Source organism: Sphaerodactylus townsendi, linkage group LG03 (genome assembly GCF_021028975.2).
Source record: "Sphaerodactylus townsendi isolate TG3544 linkage group LG03, MPM_Stown_v2.3, whole genome shotgun sequence".
Classification (NCBI taxonomy): domain Eukaryota; kingdom Metazoa; phylum Chordata; class Lepidosauria; order Squamata; family Sphaerodactylidae; genus Sphaerodactylus; species Sphaerodactylus townsendi.
Window position 1 is genome coordinate 160,685,466 of NC_059427.1, and position 17,647 is coordinate 160,703,112.

A 17,647-nucleotide genomic window follows, 5' to 3' on the forward strand; every position below is an offset into this window, starting at 1 on the left:
TCCCACCTCTGCCTAAATGAGTGGCAGATAGGAAGGCGCTCCAAAGGGTGATCACTACTGCACAAAGGATTATCGGCTGCCCTCTCTCCTCATTGGAAGAACTCTATAATTCCCGAAGCCTAAAAAAAAAAGGCCAAAATATTCTGAAGGACCCGTCTCATCCAGCACACTCTCTTTTTGAACTGCTACCATCTGCAGTTGCGATACAGGACTATCAAATCTAGGACAAAGAGGCTTAGAGACAGCTTTACTCTAGAGCTGTGGCTATGCTGAACTCCGCGGCTTCATGTTGATGTGTTTGGGGCTGTGTAGGGATGGGTGGAGGAAGGGGGAAGTGAGGATGATGTATGAGTCTGAAGGTGTATGAGTATGATGTATTGTATGAAATTGTATGAGTATGATGTATGAGTCTGAAATTGTGTGCACCGAGGAATGCTGCTGTAAATTTCGTTGTGCGTGCACAATGACAATAAATGCTTATGCTTATGAGGCTCGCATCTCACAGGATGAAGTTGAACTTGTCACTGCTGACCAAAATAGTTGGAGAATGCTGATTGCCCAATGTGCCCAGTTGCACAGGCAGAACTAAGTCTAAGTTTCTTGCTGAGACTCAAGGTGGATTACAGAATATAAAACAGTGCAGTCTAACACCGTAAGACACAGGTGTCAAACTTGCAGTTCTCCAGATGGTATGGACTACAGTTCCCATCATCATGATGGGAACTGTAGTCCATAACATCTGGAGGGCCGCGAGTTTGACACCTGTGCCATAAGATGTGCCTTGGACTGCTGAATTAGAGAACAACGTGAGCTCAAATTCTCCACTTACCCAAAATACCTACCAACATCACGCTACAAAGCAACATGGTAGATGTTTAACCAATACCTGGAGAAGAAAACAGTGAAGCAGATTAATCTGATAAATACTATTGTGAAATGTTTAAAGTAACTTGAATATTTAGAAAAGTGGATACTCACATTTTCACTTTCTTTTTTGCCTCAGTATTAATGTATTTTTTCGTGTGCCGAGAATAAGCAATATAGACTTTATCTGAATACTGTACGAACTCTTTTTTGTATAATTCTGGATATATTACATATAATGTGTTTTTTTTAATCTGTTTTTAATATACTGTAAGAAGGACACTTAGGTAAGATAACTTTGTTTTGGTTTTGCTATCATGTATAAGGAAATGTCTAAAGTAGTGAAGAAAACCATAATCTCTTGATAAGTACCAAGGAAGTCACAAAGATATGTGAATTTTGTTTATTTTATGAGATGATCACGACATATGTAATCGTAGTGGCTAAAGAGCAGTGGCTAAGAGCAGGTGCACTCTGATCTGGAGGAACCGGGTTTGATTCCCTGCTCTGCCGCTTGAGTTGTGGAGGCTTATCTGAGGAATTCAGATTAGCCTGTACACTCCCACACACACCAGCTGGGTGACCTTGGGCTAGTCACAGCTTTTCGGAGCTCTCTCAGCCCCACCCACCTCACAGGGTGTTTGTTGTGAGGGGGGAAGGGCAAGGAGATTGTAAGCCCCTTTGAGTCTCCTACAGGAGAGAAAGGGGGGATATAAATTCAAACTCCTCCTCCTCCTCCTCCTCCTCCTCCTCCTCCTCCTCCTCCTCCTCCTCCTCCTCCTCCTCCTCTTCTTCTTCTTCTTCTTCTTCTTCTTCTTCTTCTTCTTCTTCTTCTTCTTCTTCTTCTTCTTCTTCTTCTTCTTCTTCTTCTTCTTCTTCTTCTTCTTCTTCTTGGCAGGTGAAGTGTGGCAACCCTTCAGCCTGACCCCCTGGAGAAGCATGGAACAAGTCTGCAGGTTGGCTACCATGAGCCAAAGATGATGTGACGAAGATGCTTGACACTGTGAGCGACCAAACCTGGACAGCAATGTGGAGAATTCAAAGTCCGTAGCAGACATGGATCTGTCCCAAGGTGAGGAAAGGACTAGAATAGGTAGTCCCTTCCCTGGGTTGCTTTCATCTGCCTCATTGAGGAACTCGCTGGAAATGCGGAAGTCCAAGAGCCAGTGAGGGGGCTCTGTCAGTTTAACTCTGCAGTCTGTCTCTTTTTGCAAGTCTTGTAGTTTTTTCTAGCTTTGGTAGTAGTTAGTTTTGTAGGCTTAGAGTAGGTGGTTCCATTTTTGTTGCCTGTAGTAGTCAGTTGCCTTTTAGACGATTGTGGGTCCCAAAGGGCAGCAGTGGCGTAGGAGGTTAAGAGCTCGTGTATCTAATCTGGAGGGACCGGGTTTGATTCCCAGCTCTGCCGCCTGAGCTGAGGAGGCTTCTCTGGGGAATTCAGATTAGCCTGTACACTCCCACACATGCCAGCTGGGTGACCTTGGGCTAGTCACAGCTTCTCGGAGCTCTCTCAGCCCCACCTACCTCACAGGGTGTTTGTTGTGAGGGGGGAAGGGCAAGGAGATTGTCAGCCCCTTTGAGTCTCCTGCAGGAGAGAAAGGGAGGATATGAATCCAAACTCTTCTTCTTCATAGTGTTATTTTTCGCTTGAGCTAGTAGATGAGTTAGTGGGGATAAGTTAGTAGGGGTGGATTGGATGCGGGGATGGCATTGTTGGGGCCATTTCCTGTTGTCTATGATGTTATATTATGATGTTTAAGAAGTGATAATCTGTTATTGTGCTGGTTATGTTATGACGTTATTCTGCAATTGTGTTATGAAATGTTATTATGCTGTTACGTCATGATTACTGATGTTCTTGCTTTTTGATATTTGGGGATGTTTATTGATGCTGGTGTTTTGATATTTGATTCATGTTTTGATGTTGTTTGTTTGTTGCTTGCTGCCTTGAGCCCTATGGGGGAAGGTGGGGTATAAATCGAATGAATGAATGAATGCTTGGTATGGAGCAGTTTTTTCCAACCTTTTTGACGTCACCGTACCCTTGACCTCACTCTTCATATCTCACGGTACCCCTGCCATCCTCCTCCCCACCTTCCCCTTCCAGTCCCCCTGCTTGCCACCCCCCACCTTCCCCTCCCAGGGTGAAGGGAAGCGGGGGGGGGATGGAGCGGGGAGTGGCTGCTGACCTTGCAGCAGGCCCTGCCCCCTGGGCCAGCTCCATATCCTTGCTGGTGCCGGCAGGAGACACCGCAGAGCAGCAGTGGCGTAGGAGGTTAAGAGCTCGTGTATCTAATCTGGAGGGACCGGGTTTGATTCCCAGCTCTGCCGCCTGAGCTGTGGAGGCTTATCTGGGGAATTCAGATTAGCCTGTACACTCCTACACACGCCAGCTGGGTGGCCTTGGGCTAGTCACAGTTCTTCTGAGCTCTCTCAGCCCCACCCACCTCACAGGGTGTTTGTTGTGAGGGGGGAAGGGCAAGGAGATTGTCAGCCCCTTTGAGTCTCCTGCAGGAGAGAAAGGGGGGATATAAATCCAAACTCTTCTTCTTCTTCAAAAGTGAGGGGGGCCAGTAGCATTGCCGCAGTAACCCTGGAACAGGTGCTCGGGAGCAGCAGCAGCAGCAGAAGGCCCTTGCTTTCACATCCTGCATGTGAGCTCCCAAAGGCACCTGGTGGGCCACTGCGAGTAGCAGAGTGCTGGACTAGATGGTCTGATCCAGCAGACTCTTTCTTAGGTTCTTATGATTGAAGGAGTAATTGGATTGAAGGCAAAGGAAAATAGATTCCACCGAAACATCAGGAGGAACTTCCTAACAGTCAGGGCTATTCGACAGTGGAATGCACTGCCTCAGAGTGTGGTGGAGTCTCCTTTGGAGGTTTGTAAAGATGGCTGGCCAGCCATCTGTTGAAAGTGCTTTGATTGTGTGTTCCTACACTGCTGGGGGTTGGACTTGATGGCCCCTGGGGGTCTCTTCCAACTCTAGGATTCTATTCCTTCTCCTGGATAAAACTGAATTCTTTGGGGGATTCTGCACAGCTTAGCTTGATGAACTCTCGGTTGGCTGATCTGGTGATTGATCACATCTCTGGCTGGAGGAGCCTGCAGACATCTCTGTGGTCTGGCTGCTGGCACGGAAACACCAAACTGAGCAGGTTGTTCTTTGGGGAGCAGATGAAGTACTTGAGGGTCACTTCCATGTGGGGATTTTGCCAGATAGATGCTCCTTGCAGTTGGGGGAGGGGGGAGAGCATCCACACAAGAAGAAGAAAAAGAAGACGACGACGACAACGACAACGAAGAAGAGGAAGAAGAAGAAGAAGAAGAAGAAGAAGAAGAAGAAGAAGAAGAAGAAGAAGAGGAGGAGGAGGAGGAGGAGGAGTTTGGATTTATATCCCCCCTTTCTCTCCTGCAGGAGACTCAAAGGGGCTGACAATCTCCTTGCCTTCCCCCCCTCACAACAAACACTCTGTGAGGTAGGTGGGGCTGAGAGAGCTCCAAGAAGCTGTGACTAGCCCAAGGTCACCCAGCTGGCGTGTGTTGGGAGTGCACATGCTAATCTGAATTCCCCAGATAAGCCTCCACAGCTCAAGTGGCAGAGCGGGGAATCAAACCCGGTTCCTCCAGGGAAGAGGGAATGGGGCACATTTTACTGCTGCCAAGATCCTGTTCACACTGGCACCATTTCCCCGCTAGACCCTCGTGGGTGCCGTTTTACAAAAAGCAGATTGGCGGCCTCTAATTTCCTGGCTTTCGGTTTTATAAAAAAAAGGAAGTATCCAGCTATTTCTGTTGCAGATATTTCAGGGGAAAGATACAGGCAGGTTTTTTATTGTTGTTGTTTTTGCCGTTCCAACCGATTCGAAACAAACGGGGAGTAGAAGTTGCATGAAATACTGTGAGCTCTCCTGGATATGACACATGGAAGCTGATGAGTTTCTTACTCCTTCCTGAGGGTGTGTGTGAATAAATGGGATTTTAAGTCCTGCATCAATTTTTCATAGATTAAAAGAGGGGGAGGGGATTCCTGGTTTTCCAGATTCCAAATAGCTCTGCCCATCATATCCAGCTTTTCAGGAGTGAAAATCCCCATCTTCTGACCACTTTACCCTAGAGGTCTGCAACCTGCAGCTCTCCAGATGTTCACGGACTACAAATCCCATCAGCCCATGCCAGCATGCCCAATTGGCCATGCTGGCAGGGGCTGATGGGAATTGTAGTCCATGAACATCTGGAGAGCCACAGGTTGCAGACCCTGCTAGTGCTTTGTGTTCAAGAGTTCGTAGGTTGGGGGCAAAAACATTTTCCTCCTTATCCAAATTCTAGAGTTCTTGTTCTGTTCTTAAATTAGATCAGGGGTCATTTCAAACTAATGGCTCCTCAGATCGTTCATGTGCACTACAATTCCCATCAGCCCCAGCCAGCATGGCCAAGTGGTGGGCTTGATGTAACAGGGTTCGAACATCTGATGGGGCCATTAGTTTGGACCGACCGTCGCCTTAGATGCAGGAGGGGGGGGATGATCCCCTTCTAAATAAGAACCTGACATTTTTTTTACTTGGGGGAGGAAAGAGTTTGCCACCAACTTGCACTTATGATCCAGAGGGCTTCTCAGATGGATTCATGGACCTGCGTCCCATCAGCCCCTGCCAGCATGCTGGCAGGGGCTGGTGGGATTTGTAGTCCATGAACATCTGGAGAGCCGCAGGTTGCAGACCCCTGACTATTGTACCGGCTTTAGCCCCTGTCATAAAGGTGAACACACCTGGGCGATTGTCACCCGTCGGGCCATTGAAGATGTTTACATTTAATCTAAAGGAGGAACGGTTTAAACAAGTCCCAGAAAAATTGGTGCCCACGACGACATCCCTGCTTAAGTCTTGCCGATGATGAGCTGCAACAGCAGTTGTAGTAGTAAGCCTGCCCCCAAGAACCACGACAGAGCATGTGCAGAAGGGAAAGTCAGAGGGAAGGGAGAGTGTGGCGGGTCTGTGGCCGCCTGCCTGGGCTCCTGCAGCGGCCGACCAGTCATGTGCAGCTATGTGGGAGCAGGTCGGGCCTCCTTCTCCTCCTCCTCCCGCAAAACGGGCAAGTGCGGGCGGAGGGGATTCTCTGCTTTTCGTGAAACTGCAGCCATTCACAGGCCGCCCTGTTGGCCTCTGGACCGCGACTTCTGCAGTTCGGCCCCTCCATCCTGCCAACGGGGGTGCTGCAATGTGGGGGGGCCCACGGATGACTGGCAGGAGGCTCCTCCCCCCCTCCCCCCCGAGCTCTTTAGCCCCGGGCTGGCGTGCAGAGTGAGGCCCGGGCTGGGGGGCTGCGCGAGGGCTCCCCCCTCGCCGCCCCAACCGCAGCCCCGGTGTGGGCTCCGGGAGGGGGGCGAAGGTTTTCCAGCCCCGGCCTGCCGCTCTAGCGCAGTCGCGCCTCCGACTTCCCCGGCCACCGGGCTCCGCTGTGGGGGGGGGGGGGGCGGTCCTGCAGCCTTCGTGTGGTGCAGTCAAGGAGACTCCTCTGGCTGCATCCCTCCGCGCCGCCCCCCCACCCCGGCTTGCCGGTCCTCCGCGGGTTGGGGGTGGCTGTCGAGGCAGGGCGGGTCGACACCGGCGCCCGCTAGTCGCCGCCAGCCAATGAGTGCGGGCGCCGTCGGTGGGGTGGGGGGCGCAGGAAAACCCGCAGCCCAACAGGCGGGGGCCACAGAGGAGCTGCGCGGGCGGCGGCGAGCGAGGCCAGCGGGGGCTGCCGGCCGCCCTCCCCTCACCAGCGCCTCGGCGGTAGCAGCCCAGGCTGGCCCCGAGGGGGGCCCCGCAGCGCGCAGCGGCCGCCCCTCGCTCGGCCGCCCCTCCCTGCGCCAAAGCCGTCAAGGGCGTTTAAAGGACCCTGGTGCCGCCGGGCTCTCGGCGCCGCGCCCGCCTCCGCGCCTTCCCTCCTTCCCCGGCCGGGGCCGCCCCTCGCTCCCCCCCACCCCGACGGGCCCGCCCTCCCCGGCTGGGAGCTGCCCCCCCTCCGCTCCCGCCCCCTCCTCCTTGACGGGGCTCCCTGTTGGAGACGCCGCTGCTGTTGCCGCCGTGGGCTCCGCCTCGCTCGCTTGCTCGCTCGCCCGCGGGAAGAAAGCGGAGCGCGCATCCCCCCACCCCACCCCACCCCCCCGCCGGGCCCAGCCCGTCCGCCCCGCCCGGAGAGGAGGAGGAGGAAGAGGAGGCGGCGGCGGCGGGTCGAAGGAGCCGGAGCGCAGAGCCGTCCACGGAGCCGCCGCCGCCGCCGCCCGGCTGGAGCCCGGCCGCCCCAAGCATGGTCACTGTAGGTATTTGGCGTCTCGCCGTCGCCGTGCCGTGGAGGGCGGGGGGCGGGGGGCTCGGCGCTAGAAGAGAATGATGTGCGTGGGGGGGGGGAGGCTTGGGCTATTGGCAGAAATGGGCGGGGGGGGGGGGGGTTAGGCAGAGCTCTGCCGCAAAGGAGCGGTGGCACCGAAGGCTTCCCGCAACCTAGATCGCGCTCATCGAGCAATGCCCGACGCCTGCCCGGCCTCGCCTGGGGAGGGGGGGGGGGTAGATTGGACGACGCCCCTCCATCACTGCGGTGTGTGTGTGAGAGGATGAGGGCTTCTCCTGTCCCCCTCTGCGTGTGGGTGTGCCGCCTAGTCGCGTGCGGGGAGGGAGCCCGGCTGTGGGGGCGCCTCCCTGGCCCCAATTCGTTCTAGGGCGTGCCTGTGGTGGGGGAGAGCCCCGCGGCCCTGGCGATCCGCCGTTTGCGCTCTGCGCGCGCTAGCGGGGGGTCCTATTCGTCGGCGCCCCTCCTGGGCTTCAGGGAGCGCCCTTCAGGGCTGTGGGGGGGGGGAGAACGACGTCGAGCTTCAGGCTGGGAGCTGCGCCCCCCCCGCCAGCTTCTGCAGTCGGAGCCTGGCCGCCGAACAAAAGGAGCGGCGGCGACTGGGGGGGGGGGGGGGGAAGAGGAGGTTTGGTGTGGCAGGCGGGGCCAGGGCCGCGGCGGGGGGGGGGTGCGCGCCCTCGTGCCTGCGAAGCGCAGGGCGGCAGCCGGATCCCACCGGGCCCGAGGCGCGGTCGCCCTCGGGGGCTCAGCAGCCAACCCCCCCCCCATCTCTTTCTCGCGCCACCACACAAAGCCGCGTTGACCTTGCCGGGCCGGCCTCCCCCCCCCGCGCTCTTGTGAACCCCACCCTTTGTTGGGGGGTGCAGCTGGGCCGACCGGCTGGGGCCTCGACAGCTGCGGACGTCCCCCACACCCTTGGGGAGGGAGGGAGGGAGGGGCGGCCGAGATAAATGCAGCAGAAGAGGGGGCTGGCAAGGAGGGGCCCCCGGGCTGGGAGAGTCGCAGTGCAGAATGATGGCGGGCGGGCGGGTGGGGGGGGGGCGCTCGCCAGGCTGGGAGGGGTCACTCGTGCCAAGGGCGGCCGTTCCATTTCGCCCGCCGGAGAAGGGGGCAGAAGCCAGGCTTGGGGGTGGGGGTGTCCAGAAGGGAGGGGGCTTTGCTTTCGGCGCGCTCCCTCCCAGCCTTCCGCTGCGGAAGGGGGCAAGAAGAGCCTGCCCCCTACATCACCCCCTCCCCGATTGGGGGGGTGGGATGAAGGGCCTTTCCTCAGAGTGTGTGGGGGGGTATTGCTAAGCCTGCCAGGGCCACTGGGGTTTCTCCCAAGGAAGCGGTGTGGGTGCTCCCCACCCCCCGAAGATGGGGAGGCTATTGGCAGTTCTTGGGGGGGGGGGGGCGGGGAGAGACTGAGGCTCACTGCCGTTTGACCCCTCCTGCCTTAGGTGCTGAGGCAGGGGCTGTGGGGGGGGGGCAGACTCAAGTGTGGGATCTGCACAGGCAAGCAAGGGAAGAAGCAGAGCCGTAGAACGGACCGGACCTCCTCCAGATGCAGGTGGGGGAAGCCACTTTCACTGCTGTCTCCCCCCTCCCATGAAGAGCAGAAAAGCCCCCCAGTAAGGAACCAGCCAGTGGCTGAAAGGGCAAGAAGGCCTGGCTGGCTCGAGGCGGCCCCTCCCACACGGGTAGCTTTCTGGCAGCCAGGATTGTTTCTCCTGCAGGAATGAGATTCCCACAGCGGATGTCAAAAGTGGTACAGTCCCCCCCCCCCCCCCCCCCCCATTCCATTCCTCGCCTCCTTTTTGCTTCCTTCTGCTGTATGCGCAGAGCAGGCCCTGCTTTTTCTTGTGGTAGGCAGTGGAAGGAGAGCAGGGAGCTGCCGTCCGTGATGCAAACCCAGGTCTGAGACGCAGGGATGCATCTCCTGCCCCCCCCCCGCCCCCACACCGTGGTCTGGAATCTCCCCCCCCCCCTTGCACTGCTTCCATTGACACAAGACGGCTCTCGGCACAGCTCAAGCACGGTCTGTGACCCTGCAGAGGGGGTGGGGCGCAGGGGGCCTCGAGTCACCCGCCCCAAATTCTGCCCCCTGACCCAAACGGACCTCCACCTCTGGTCCTCTTCCAGTCCCCCTGCTGTGGTTCTGACAGCCCTGACTCTGACCTGTAGTCGTTATGGGCTCCACTGGATCCTTGGAGTTGAAGGAATCCAGGCCTTGAGCTAGGCGTTCGGGAGGCTCAGTGCTAAGTATTTTGGGGGCTGCATCCATGGGACCAGGGCTCGGCGGGACCGAGATGGGGAGGGGGACGCTGTCCCGTGGCACCGGTTGGCGTGGCTGATTTCGCTCGTGCTCTTTCTCATTGGTGTGCGTTCTTAAAGCCCAAGTTGCCGGAGTCGGATTGTTGTCAGAGAGGCCCCTTCCGGGGGGGAAAAGCAGAAAAATACGATTTTTCTTGATCCTGGTAGGAAGACTGAAAAAAATTGCTGTTCGGATGTCACCCAAACCAAAGCGTGAGCCATCCCCTCCCCATGGTTAGTTGGACCCAGTGTTGTTTACACAAAGTTGGTTTCTGAACCACTGTTTTTATGTCCTCCTAACCCTGGTTCTGAGCAACAGGCTGTTTCCCATGAAGCCAGCATTTATTCTGACGGGCAGTCCGTGCCTGGGCGCTTGGCTCACTGCCTCAGCCCAGCTTCACCTGGTGGGGTGGGCAGAGCCTGTGGCCTGGACTTGCGCTGCTCGGCCCGCTTAGGAGGCTGCCAGGTGGGGGTGGCTGCAGCTAAGAGTGTGGCAGCGTGGTCCTCTTTAAAGATCCAAATGGAGGATTGTGGGCAAGGTGGTTCGTGTGGACCTCCATCGTGGGAGGCTGATCCAGCCCTGCCGGGGCTTCCAATCACAGCCTTGCTTGGTACTCTCCGTCCTGCCTGCCAAAAGCAACCCTTGATTCAGCAGGAAGGGTTTGGGTAGATAATTTGTCGTCGTCCCCCAAGGAAAGGCGGTGTGCCCTCCTAGATGCTAGTTGGCTGATCGGGTCTTTGGACATTTGCTGTTCCCTACCGTGACACCTCAGGAAACAGGCTGTTGCCTGGGGGAGCTCTTCCTCCAACCTGTTCTAGGCTGCACTCGTGATCCTAGAGACAGGGTCGTTTTGATCATTTGACAGTAATTTTTGACCCCATCCCATGGTTTGGAAACCTGTCCCCAGGAGACAATCAGGAGCAGCAGTGGCGTAGTGGCTAAGAGCAGGTGCACTCTGATCTGGAGGAACTGGGTTTGATTCCCAGCTCTGCCACTTGAGTTGTGGAGGCTTATCTGGGGAATTCAGATTAGCCTGTGCACTCCCACACACGCCAGCTGGGTGACCTTGGGCTAGTCACAGTTCTTCTGAGCTCTCTCAGCCCCACCCACCTCACAGGGTGTTTGTTGTGAGGGGGGAAGGGCAAGGAGATTGTAGGCCCCTTTGAGTCTCCTGCAGGAGAGAAAGGGGGGATATAAATCCAGACTCTTCTTCTTCTTCTTCTTTTGTCTGGGGAAGGGGCACCACTTTTGTTTTGCTTTTAATGCGCAGTTCCAGGGGGCAGAAGCCCTTTGAAGGGCGTGAGAATCACTGGCCGTGAACCTGGGTGGTCGACATTTCCCAAACCTGCCCTGACATCACAGAGGGCCGCTGGAGGGACCCAAGAGGGGAGTGCCGTTTCCCACCTGCATGGACTAACATTTGGGGGACCTATGGAGTTATGAAGGTATCTCTCTAGGCAGCGCTTCTGCCTGAAGTGGTGAAGAATTACTGTGAGAATTAGGCATCCTCTGGATGCTCCCTGACATCTTCCACCTGACTCCTCCTTCTCCTGCAGCCATTTTGTAACTGGCTCCACCTCCTGAAGCAGCCATTTTGTTTTCTCCCCCACCCCCCGCCCAGTGCTAGAATTTCAAAGTTGCCCACAGGCACAAAAAGGTTGGGGACCTACGGGGTCAAATGTCTCCAGGCTGTGGCCATTTGGTCACATGGGGAATGGAAAATCGCCCTCCACACCCCTCCATCTTCCATCGTTTGGTCGTGGTGGGGGAGGGCGGCCACTCATATGGGGGGGCAAAACTCATTTTTCCTAGATACGCCTCTGCTACAGGGTCATAGTTCTGGGTCTCCAAGGCTGACCTTGGTGGGTTAGGAGGTCATTCTCCTGGCTGATGATGTAATGCAAGGGTGGCCAACCTATGGCATTCCAGATGTTCATGGACTACAATTCCCATCAGCCCCTGCCAGCATGGCCAATTGGTGGACAACCTATGGCATTCCCATCAGCCCCTGCCAGCATTGGCCAATTGGTGGCCAACCTTTGGCATTCCAGACACAATTCCCATCAGCCCCTGCCAGCATGGCCAATTGGCCATGCTGGTAGGGGCTGATGGGAATTGTAGTCCATGAGTGTCTGGAGTGCCATAGGTTGGCCACCCCTGATGCAGTGCTTGCCTCTGTGATGGTTTGGGGTTTTTTTTGGCAATTCCCTTGTGGTCACTAACAGTCTTGATGGTGTTTGGTCTGTGTCAGGATATATATATATATTCATAATCACTCCACCTTGCCAGGTACCTTCATGCTTGTGCCTGAGATCATCTGGATTCCCCAGCATCTAAGTGGTTTCTAGTTAGCCTTTCCCTGTTGGACACCATCGGGGCCTTCAGCCAAATGCCGCTCCTCTGGGAGGGGTCCCTCTGTCATGGTCCAGCTCTAGATCCCTTCATCTTCCTGTCCAGGACATGCATGTGCATCACCGGGTTTGGCTTTGTCCCATCCGTGTGGACGCTTTTCCCCACTGTCTGTTCTGGGCAATTGATGGACATTGCTGGAGCCCAGCCGCCCGGCTTGAACCTGCTGTGATAACTTTGTACCTTCTGTCCCAGAACACTGCAAATCCGGCATGAAAGAAATCCAAGTTCTACCTATGGAAGGAGTTGCATATATGGAGCAACTTTCTTTGCGTTTGCTCATCATGCTGGAGACATTGTCTTCCCAAGCTCTTGGCTGACCGAGTTTGGCGGGGCTCCTGACAAGTGTCAGGGTACAGTGGAGCTAGACATCCTCTAGAAACCCTGGAGATCCTCCCCTTGTCTTCTGGCCTTGGGTTTCTCTGGCTTTCAGGGGCGATTCTTGTCCGCTGCAGCAAAAAACGAATTGTAGAACTGAGAAGACGAACCCAGCACCCCTTTTTGTTTGGTGGACGGAGTTCTCCTGAGTCCTGCCCTTCAGCACTCTGACCAAACCACTGTTCAGCCCTGGAGGGTGTGGGGCACCATCGGCCCAAGAGACATAAGAACATAAGAAGAACATAAGAACAAGCCAGCTGGATCAGACCAGAGTCCATCTAGTCCAGCTCTCTGCTACTCGCAGTGGCCCACCAGGTGCCTTTGGGAGCTCACATGCAGGAGGTGAAAGCAATGGCCTTCTGGGGCTGTTGCTCCCGATCACCTGGTCTGCTAAGGCATTTGCAGTCTCAGATCAAGGAGGATCAAGATTGGTAGCCATAAATCGACTTCTCCTCCATAAATCTGAAAGTGCACTTCTGTTGTTGCAGGGTCTCAGCTGAAAGGCAAATTTACTTAGGCATGAATTGAGACTCGCTCATGGAGACTCCAGAGTGACTTACTAACATCTTCTCTTCTCCTTTGGAACCTCACACCTCACACCAAGCCTATGAGGCGGGTTAGGCCCAAGGTCAGCCAGCAGGAGGGGATTCAAACCTGTGTCTGCCAGAGCCTCCTTTCAGACCACACCACTGCAGAGGCGGCGGGGGGAGGGGGGAGGGGAACCTGCCCTTTGTCCTCTCTCTTCAGCTCCCAGGGATGTTCTCTGGATTTCAGGACCCCTCTCCTACTCTGGCAGCAGCTGCTTTTCCCTGCTTAATCCAGGCTGTTCTCTGGAGGGCGGCTTTTAACAGCATTTTGTGGCTCCAGCGCAGCCCCCTTCTCTGGTTGTCTGCCTCATAGCTGTCGCTGCAGCGCTCGTTCACGGGAGGATGCCCGACTTGAGTTGCGCTTGTGTGGAAGGGAACGTGAGGCCCTGCAGAACTGGCAACCTCATGTCAAACGTCCTCCTCCCATGTGTACCTTCAGCTCAGCCGGGCTGCCCGACATGTTACGTGCTCAGCACCATGGGCTGGCCCGGCTGCAACCAGAATGCTTCATTTCACATTGGGCATGAAATATTCAGTGCCTGCTGCCATGTTTGCGTGAGAGGGATTCGACGCACATCTTTCCCGACCCTGCCGTGTCTCCTCACCAGAGATGTTGCTGATGCTTTCCTTGGCTGCCCCCCCTCCCCGGAGGGTCCTTTTGACCTCCCCAAAGGGCTCTTTTCCCTGGTCGCCTCCGCAGCCGTATCGCCCCAGTGGCTTCCTTGCCATTTCCCCTCCCCCCTTGGGGCCCCCCGAGGCTCCCCTTCTGTGCCAGAGGTGTGAGGGGCAGCTGGTGGCAGGGCGGGAAACGGGGCTGTCAGCCAGAAGTCTACGAGGAGAGGAAAGAGGGCTGCTGTGTTACATAACTGCTGCAAAGCTCTGCTGGACATGCTGAAATGACTCAGCAGCTGTGTCTTCCCTGCTCTTAAGAGGAGGCTGCCAGCTCCCCCCCACCCCCATGCAAAGTCTGGATTGGCCACGGCAGGACTGCAAGGGTGCAAGCCACGCTGGGCGCTGGGGAGGGTCTGGGAAGCGACCCTCCTCCCCAGGCACGTTCTGTGGATGTTCTGGTTCCGGTGGCCTTGTTGTCTCGCCACAATTCTTTTGTTTTTGCCCTGCCCTTTCTCCCAAGGCCACGTGGTGCCCCCCACCCTCTCATGCGGTTCCTCGCCAGCCGGGTTGCCTCGTATGTTGTCCACATGTTACCAAATGTATTTCTACTGTGGGTCCTGATGTGTCTTTCAGTGGGGAAGCGTGTGCTTGTTTTCCCTCTGGCTCTGACGTGCTTGGGGTGTGTTGACCGTTGTGGGGGACCTTTCTCACCTGTCGGGTTTTCTACGATAACAGAACAGCAAGGGAGGGTGAAGGACTGAGCCATCGATGTGACGGTCCCGTCTGTCATGTGTGTAAGAATAACCGGATCTATGCAAATTTCTCGCCACTTGTGTATGACTGTGCGTGCTATTTGGTGTGCAGGAGATGGACTGGGCGGAGTCTGCTTTTTTTGTCATGTGTGAGCTGGGACTTCTGGTCACGGGAGCTATTATGGCCAAGGAGTTCTAGACTCAGCCTTTTTGTTGCTGTGAGCAAGCAAGTGTGTTCAGGTGTACACCTCATAGTTTTTTTAAAAACAATTTCCTTTTTTTAAAAAAATACTTTTTATTAGGTTAAAATAATTGAACAACATTACAGGAGGGTATATCGAAAGAAAAAAAAACCCAACATATTTCTTACTACGCAGCAGTGGTGTAGTGGTTAAGAGCAGGTGTACTCTAATCTGGAGGAACCGGGTTTGATTCCCTGCTCTGCCACTTGAGCTGCAGAGACTTATCTGGGAAATTCAGATTAGTCTGTGCACTCCCAACACACGCCAGCTGGGTGACCTTGGGCTAGTCACAGCTTTTCGGAGCTCTCAGCCCCACCCACCTCACAGGGTGTTTGTTGTGAGGGGGGGAAGGGCAAGGAGATTGTAAGCCCCTTTGAGTCTCCTTACAGGAGAGAAAAGGGGGATATAAATCCAAACTCTTCTTCTCTTCTTCTTCTTCTTCTCATACATTCTTTCTTATCTGCCAAATTAGTTAAAATTAAAATAACTTTATACATGTCTCTAACTGAGACTCTGCATAGTCCTTTCTTTTTTCTTTTATTTAAAAGCCGAGTCAAATCAGCTTCCGTGGCGTGCTTCCGGGTTGGTAGTTGTCTATAACTTCCTTCCTTTACCTCCGGGGTTGTCTTCTGGGGATTCCCCCCCCCTTTTTTTTCTATGTAGTTCTTATTTATCTCATATAAACAAATATAGAGAAGTAAAGAAAACACAAAGTCAGTGTCTTATAAACTTAAATCAATAGAAATACGCCTTATTGTCGGATCTCTTTACTGAAACCATATCACTTCACCCAGTGTTATATATAGTTGTACTTCTAAAACAATTGTACTTTTAAAAACAATTTCCTATTAGCCTGGTTGATCTTTGAAGAAGAAGACTTTGGATTTGTACTCCACCTTTCTCTCCTGTAAGGAGAAAGGGACTTACAAACCTCCTTTCCCTTCCTCTCCCCACAACAGACACCTTGTGAGGCAGGTGGGGCTGAGAGAGTTGTGACTAGCCCCCAGGTCACCCAGCAGGAATGTAGGAGTGGGGGAAACACATCTGGTTCACCAGATAAGCCTCTGCCCTCAGGTGGAGGAGTGGGGAATCAAACCCAGTTCTGCAGGTTAGAATCCACCTGCTGTTAACCACTCCACCACGCTGGCTCTTTGGTGTATCTCGTTGTTGCCAGAGGACTATGGATAGTGTGCTTGGTTTTTCCAGTAGCCATTTTCAGCCTCTGGCGGCTCAGCATGTTTGTTGTATGTCAGCAGATCGAAACCGGATGTGACTGTCTTGCAAAGAGACTGGCTTTTGCTGGACACCTTGCAGGACCTCTGGGGAAGAGCTGGGATGGCATTCCCCCCGTTATTTTTTTTCCCAAGTTGGGGGCGGGGAGGCTCTGATCTAGGTGAGGAACAGAAGGACTCTGTCCATCTTCCCAGGAATTCACCAACGGGCTCTCTTATTTACTCTGAAAGGGACCAGACTAGATGCCTCCTCTCTTGGCTTTTCTCCTTTCCAAGGCTAACTGCAGCCACGCCGCCGTAGTCGTGTTCTTTGTCGGTGAAACCGTGTGGGATTGGAATGGTGAAGCCCTTTCTCTCCTTCCGCTTTCTGCCGCTGACTGGCTTTTTGGAAACCTGGAAAAGCTGGCCTTCCCTCTCCTCTGGCGAGGCTTTGGCTGTTCAGCAGCCGCTTCAACAAAGACATGTACCCTGTTTCCCTGAATACTTATCCCCTAAAAATAAGAGACATAGGCAGAGGCTCTGCCAAGTGCGAAATATAAGGTAAATCCCCCGAAACAAATATCTAGCAAAGTTTTTGTTTGGAAGCATGCCCCACTGCACAGAACAACACAGAAATAAGACATCCCCTGCAAACAAGACATAGCGCATCTTTGGGAGTTAAAATTAATATAAGATGACTGGCCCATATTCTGTGTGTGTTCACCTGGCCTTTATGGAAGCCCAAATTGGATAGCTTGTGGCTCCCTGCAGACCCTGCCCCAAAATGAATGTGCCTGGCGTGGTTGCCTGACCGTGGGCTGTCTCACTGGCTCGTCCGTTTGGGTCTGCCGGTTCAGGAGCCAAAGCTGGGTGAACGACCACAGCTTGCCTCAATGATGCGTCTGTGTAATGCCTGAAAGCGGGCATCCTGGCTCAATTCTGGCTTGTTGCTGGGGGAGGCCATTCCGGGTTGCAGAGAGAGGACCATGGCGGCCCAGTTGGTAGACACAAACAGCCATTTCCAAGACGGTGCTGTGAGATGAATACTGTTTGCACAAACTATTCATAGTGAAAATATCCCACAGAGACATTCTGCAGGTGGGGTGGGGGGTGGGTTGCCAATCCCCCCCTGCGGCAAACCTGCAGCTCCTTGCTGTTCCTGGTTGTCCCCTCCTCTCCGAAGAGTAATGTTGGGGCGGGGGGTTGTTTTGGGCTGCAGAAGGAGGGTGAGGCAGGGAGGCCCCCCTCTCCGGACAGAAATCATCCAAGCTTGCAGGTTGGATCTGGAGGTCTGAAGGACACCCATCTCTTCCTGCTGTGCAGAAAATCCTGGATTTGAAGCTCTGCGAAAGCCATCCCCCCCCCCCCCATTCCGGCAGGGGACGGAGCTGTCACTTTCCTGAAATCCCTGTCCAGGAGCTGAAATGGCCTTCTTGCTGCCAGTCTGAACTCTTTCTGAAAGGCGGGGCTTGAGAGCTGCTGTTTGCACTAGGATTTGTGTCTGGGCAAAACAGGGAGGGAAAACTGGAATGGGAGCCATCCAGGGCCGTTTTTCTTTTCTCCCTGCGTCTCTCTGGGTGTGGCCTCCTGTGGGTTTTCTTCAGGGACGGTGCGGCAGAGGAGTGAACCAAGGCGAGCCTTCGTGGGATTGGAATTATGAATTGTGTGGATGGGACCAGCAAAGTATTGACTGTGGATTTAAGGGTTTAGGACCAGGAGTGGCCAGAGGTGCCAGGAGCTGTGGCGTGGGGAGGTGCGCGCGCGCAGTGCTCCCCTGTTGCGAGAGACGAGGAAAGCGCCTGTCCACCTCTGCAGTTCTGTTGTCACACTGTTCCCCTCCCCCTTTCTCACTCCAAAGTCACCGAAAATAGATTAAGCAGCCTGACATTGTTCCTTTCTCCAAGCCCCCAGGGCTTAAAACTCTGCATCATACCTTTCTGCCAGAAGAAACTCTCATGACCTGGAATTGTGGAT

The 17,647-nt window shown here is 54.6% G+C and overlaps 1 protein-coding gene across 6 annotated transcripts in view; it reads left to right on the top strand.

The window, feature by feature from the left end:
• The first annotated feature begins 6,880 nt into the window (after window positions 1-6,880).
• The window catches only part of ELAVL3 (ELAV like RNA binding protein 3), a 139,816-nt gene continuing 129,049 nt past the window's right edge, over window positions 6,881-17,647 (top strand). For 3 of the 6 annotated variants that reach the window (XM_048490160.1, XM_048490163.1, XM_048490161.1), the window contains exon 1: window positions 6,882-7,159. In XM_048490160.1, the coding sequence (XP_048346117.1) occupies window positions 7,151-7,159 (9 nt within the window). In that variant the 5' untranslated portion in view covers window positions 6,882-7,150. Of the gene's footprint in view, window positions 7,160-17,647 lie in introns of all 6 variants that reach the window. The other 3 variants (XM_048490164.1, XM_048490166.1, XM_048490162.1) reach the window with 2 other exon arrangements.